At 61.1% G+C, this 4,815-nt stretch overlaps 2 protein-coding genes across 2 annotated transcripts in view; both read left to right on the top strand.

Annotated features, from left to right (window-relative positions):
* SETD1A (SET domain containing 1A, histone lysine methyltransferase) overlaps positions 1-3,677 on the top strand; it is a 22,476-nt gene extending 18,799 nt beyond the window's left edge. Inside the window, 5 exon segments of the mRNA XM_024744332.1 lie at positions 8-41; positions 468-640; positions 733-843; positions 1,024-1,143; positions 2,690-3,677. Coding sequence (XP_024600100.1) covers positions 8-41; positions 468-640; positions 733-843; positions 1,024-1,143; positions 2,690-3,028 — 777 coding nt within the window. The 3' untranslated portion in view covers positions 3,029-3,677.
* A 500-nt stretch (positions 3,678-4,177) lies between these two features.
* The window catches only part of HSD3B7 (hydroxy-delta-5-steroid dehydrogenase, 3 beta- and steroid delta-isomerase 7), a 3,715-nt gene continuing 3,077 nt past the window's right edge, over positions 4,178-4,815 (top strand). The window contains exons 1-2 of the mRNA XM_024744384.1: positions 4,178-4,325; positions 4,687-4,815. The exon at positions 4,687-4,815 is cut by the window's right edge and continues 37 nt beyond it. Coding sequence (XP_024600152.1) covers positions 4,212-4,325; positions 4,687-4,815 — 243 coding nt within the window. The 5' untranslated portion in view covers positions 4,178-4,211. The remainder of the gene's footprint in view (positions 4,326-4,686) is intronic.

The following is a 4,815-nucleotide window of genomic DNA, read 5'->3' as shown; positions in this document are numbered from 1 at the left end:
GGCTGATTGGCTTAACGACACCCACTGGGTCCATCACACCAATATCCTGAGCCCCGGAGGCTGGCCTTCTCAGGACAGGGAGGCAGGCCCGGGGGGGCGGGGGGGCTTCCCTGCGGTCGCCCAGCCAGGCACTGTCCTCCTGAGATCGTTCCTGGGGTCTGCATTGGCCTCCTTCCCTGTCCAGTTCTCGGCCATGTTCAGCTTGGGTATTTATTTTTCCCCTGGCTACCAAGCCACCATTGCTCTCTGTTGCGTGCCTCTTTTCTGCCTCCCAGAGATTTTGTGGCAGGAAAGATGGGGTCTAAGACTTATTTCTCTCCATCTCTCTGTCCTCACACTGAGTATGCTCAGGACCTCCAGCTAAGGTCAGTCGCCCTTTCCTTGGGCTGGGACTGCGGGGGAGAGAGGAGCGGAGCCCCAGGGATCTGGCTGGTGAGGACCCCGTTCTCTTCCTTAACACCCTGCACTCACCAACCTGAGCGCTCCGAAACGCAAGCGGCGGCCCCAGGATGGGCCCCGCGAGCACCAGACAGGCTCGGCCCGCAGCGAGGGCTACTACCCCATCAGCAAGAAGGAGAAGGACAGGTACCTGGACGTGTGCCCCGTCTCGGCCCGGCAACTGGAAGGAGCGGACACTCAGGTGAGGCTCTGCCCTGGTACCTGCCCACTGGCGGCATCTTCTTCCCATTAGTTCTCCTGTCACTTACCTCCTCCCTGGCCTGCACCTCACAGGGGACTAACCGTGTGCTTTCGGAGCGCCGTTCTGAGCAGCGGCGGCTCCTGAGCGCCATCGGCACCTCTGCCATCATGGACAGTGACCTGCTGAAGTTAAACCAGCTCAAGGTGAGGAGTGGGGACTGAGGAGGGAAGGGGCGCCACTGGAAGACAGCGTTGTGGAGCCCCCTAGGGGTGGGCCGGCGGCGAGTGGCCAGAACACCCTCCTGCCCCGAGGTCTGAGGAGAGGCAAGCAGCAGCTAGGTTGAGGGGGACGTCCAGCAGCACAGTCTGCCTTCCGCCCTCTAGTTCCGGAAGAAGAAGCTCCGATTCGGCCGGAGCCGGATCCATGAGTGGGGGCTCTTTGCCATGGAACCCATCGCAGCTGACGAGATGGTCATCGAATACGTGGGTCAGAACATCCGCCAGGTGAGGCCCCACGCCCAGCCCCTGCATGACCTGACGGCAGCCTGGGATGCCCACATGAGAACCACCCGGCCCTCGGGGTTCCTCCTGGCTCTGAGACTTAGCCAGTGAAACCTGCTTTTCTTTTTTTTCCCTTCCTTCCTTCAACAACTAGTAATGGGTACTAGTAAACTAGATGTTAATGATCCAGCAAGAAACATAAGGATGGTGTTGGGTTGATACGAAAGGCGGTGTTCAGGGAGGCGGGGGAGGTGGGAGCACAGTGCTGTTTAAACCAGGGGCTGAAGGACGCTGAGCAACTCCCAGGCCCGGGCGAGGTGAGGGTGCTCTTCGCTGTAGGACGGCACGTGCAGAGACCTGGGTGCAGGATGCTCTTAGGGCAAGGAGGTCAGTGTGGCCACTTGGAAAAGCTAGGGCCAGTGGCAGCAGCGTGAGGCTGGAAGGGGCCGGTGGAGGCCGGACGCCGCAGAGTTTGGGAGCCACGTTAATGAGTTTGGACCAATGGTGAGAGGAGAAAAGTGGCTGCGAAGCGTTAAGCAGGAGAGGACTTTGGAAGTAAGTAAGTTCCATCTGACTGCAGCGTGCAGAGAGAACTGGAGGCTGAGACGGCGGGGTGGGGCTGTTGCAGAGATCCCAGCCGAAGGCGGGGGTGGCTTGGACTAGGCAGTGGGTCCAAGGTAGCAGGAGTCTGTGGGTCCAAGGTAGCTGGCAGGACCAGGCAACGAGTTGGTTCTGGGGAATGAAGGCGAGGGCCAAGGCGAGATGGTTTCTCGGTGCTGCCTTTAGCAGCTGGGAGTAGGTAGGGCTGCCAGTGAGATAGGGAGCGAGGAGGAGCGGATGTGTGGTCAAGATGAGCTCCTGTCAGGACATGTGAAGTTGCAGTGACCGGGGGACATCTACTGGGTGTCGCCCAGCAGTTCCACTGAGGTGGATTTGGCTGGAGATGGAAGTTTGGGAGGAGTTCCCGCCACTTAGCTGGCAGTTGAAGCCCTGGAAGAGAGTGAGTTCACCCAAGGGGAGTGTGCAGAGGGTTTATCGTCCTGTTTTCTGGGAAATGAGGTCCTCCCTCTACCCAAGAATGTGGGCCCTGGTGTGGACAGCAGCAGCCGTGGGCGCCTGTTTTGGAGAGAGGGTCCTGGGAGAAGGGATGAGTAGGATTCAGTCCGTGAAACGGCCACTGTCATCTCAGGAACCGACCCAGTCCCCACGGGCTGTCCCGTGGGCCAGGCAGACACTCCAGGAGGAGACAGTGACTGCTTCTCCTGCCCAGTGGCCAGTGCAGACTTCCCTGGGGTCCTGTGGGTGACTTTGTCATAACGGCAGACAAAGGTATTGGGAGGTGGGGGTCCTGGAAGCAAAGTCAGGAGTCAGCGCCTTGGGGTAGCAGGTGCCAGAGGGAGAGCTGTGGATCCAGGACAGGCCAGTGAGGCTCCCAGGGCGGCAGCTGGGAGACTCCGGGCCCCCCATCACAGGGGCTGGTGGGGTCAGGCCTAGCCCGGCAGGAAGCTGAGGGGAAGCCCCCTGAGCATCGCACCCTGTCCTCTGTTAGATGGTGGCCGACATGCGGGAGAAGCGCTACGTGCAAGAGGGCATTGGCAGCAGCTACCTGTTCCGGGTGGACCATGACACCATCATCGACGCCACCAAGTGTGGTGAGGGGGGGAGGGGACGGGGCCGAGGGGGCGGCGTGACTCAGGCTGCCCTCTTCCTGTAGCCCAACTGCTATGCCAAGGTGATCACCATCGAGTCCCAGAAGAAGATCGTGATCTACTCCAAGCAGCCCATCGGCGTGGATGAGGAGATCACCTATGACTACAAGTTCCCGCTGGAGGACAACAAGATCCCTTGTCTGTGTGGCACCGAGAGCTGCCGCGGCTCCCTCAACTGAGGTGGGGCAGGACTGGTGCCCTCACCCCTATTTATTCCCCTTGGTGCCCTGAGCTCCCAGCCCACCCAGCCTTAGTGGGCTCAGCAGGGCCCACATGCCCCATCTCCAAATGTGGGGTTGGGGGGCCCCGAGCCTAGCGAGGGAGCCTCAGTCCCTTGAGGCAACTTCCGCTTCCCTTCTTGCCCCTGCCCCCCCCCCCCGATTTTTTTTCTTTGCGGAGAAGAAGCTGTAAATGTTTTGTAGCTGCCAGCAGCTGTTTCCTGTGGAAACCTGGGGTGCCGGCCTGTACAGATCCTGTTCTTGGGGGGGGGCTGCATAGCCCCCTTGCTTTGTGTTAATGGGGACTTCCCCTCTGTGCCCTGCGTGCACCCCTCCCCAGTTTAGGGGTCTCTAGGGGCAGTGGCCATGTTCTCCCCCTGGAGGGGGGCCCTGCGCCCCCAGTCCTGGGGACTCTGTGCCTGGAACCCTGCCTCGTCTTTTGTTCCTGCCAGACCCTGTGGGTCACCCTCCCACCCTGGTGTCTGGAAGCTCCGGCTTCGCCAGGCCCGGATGGTGGGGGGCGGGCCCTTCCTGTTGGGCTGGACTGTACATATGTTAATAGCGCGAACCCAACGCCACATTTTTATAATTGTGATTAAACTTTATTGTTACAAAAGGGCTTTGTCAGTATCTTTGGGGAAGAGCAGGGTGGGATGGGGGTTGAGGACAGGGGGTGGGGCAGGTGAAGACAGGGAAATAGGTGGCCTGACGTTTGGGGTGGGTAGAGGGGCTTTTGGGCAAGATCCCAGACCTGCAGACTCAGCCACCATCACTTTGGGCCAGCAGACAGGCTGCAAGAGCCATCCAGAAATCCCCCGCCAAGGCCAGCCAGAGTGGGGCCAAGGTCAGGCCTCCCTTCCCTTCCCAGAACTACAGCTGCTGCTGGGCTTCTGGCCTCCTGGGAAATCCAGCAAGAGGGAAAGGCTGATATCATGCACTGGGAGTGAGGTCACCCTGCCTGCTCCATTCTGTGGCTGAAAACCCTACTCAGCACCCACCCGGCAGGCTCTGGCTCCCCCACCCCTCTTGCCCAAGTGTTGCTGGAACCAGATGCCAGTGCAGCCCGGAGCGGCCACCAGAGGGTGCCCTGTGGCAAGAGTGTGGGGGGCGGAGAGGTGGAGGCTGGGCTGGTCTCTGTTGCTGGATGGGCCGGGAGGGAGGAGGAGCAAGCGGAAGGGGACGGTGTGTCACTGGCCCAGGAGCCTGTAGAAGACAGCCTCCGGTGGCCGGTTTGGGCGGCCTGGGACCGTGGCTGCAGGTAGGCAGTGGTGATGCCAGGGCCCGGGGGTCTCTTCCCCCAATCCCAGCTCTCTTCGCCTTCCTCTACTCTGCCTCCCCAGCTCCCTGCCAACCACCCTTCGTTTTCTGTCCCAGAACCTCTCCCTCCACCTCAAACCCTGACCCCTTCCTGCAGGCCAAGCCCTCCCCCTTATCTCAGTAACTGCAGCCGGCAGGGTCAGAGGGCAGGTAGCCTGGCCACTGCACCGACAGCTACAGCCTCCAGAAACAGCTCTGGCCTCTGGGTCACTGCTCCAGGCCACTCAGCCAGGGGCCCCTCCTAGGAGTCACGGGGCCGCTGGTGCTGGGGCAGTTGGTGACTGACAACCCAGGCGCGCCAGTGTCTCTTTCCCCAGCCAGGCATGGCAGACTCTGCACAAGCCCAGAAGCTGGTGTACCTGGTCACAGGTGGCTGTGGCTTCCTGGGGGAACATGTGGTCCGCATGCTGCTGCAGCAGGAACCCCAGCTC

Source organism: Neophocaena asiaeorientalis, unplaced genomic scaffold (genome assembly GCF_003031525.2).
Source record: "Neophocaena asiaeorientalis asiaeorientalis breed wild unplaced genomic scaffold, Neophocaena_asiaeorientalis_V1.1 scaffold91, whole genome shotgun sequence".
In the NCBI taxonomy this organism is placed as follows: Eukaryota; Metazoa; Chordata; class Mammalia; order Artiodactyla; family Phocoenidae; genus Neophocaena; species Neophocaena asiaeorientalis.
The sequence above is the reverse complement of the archived record's forward strand: the minus strand, read 5'-3'. Positions and strand labels throughout refer to the sequence as shown.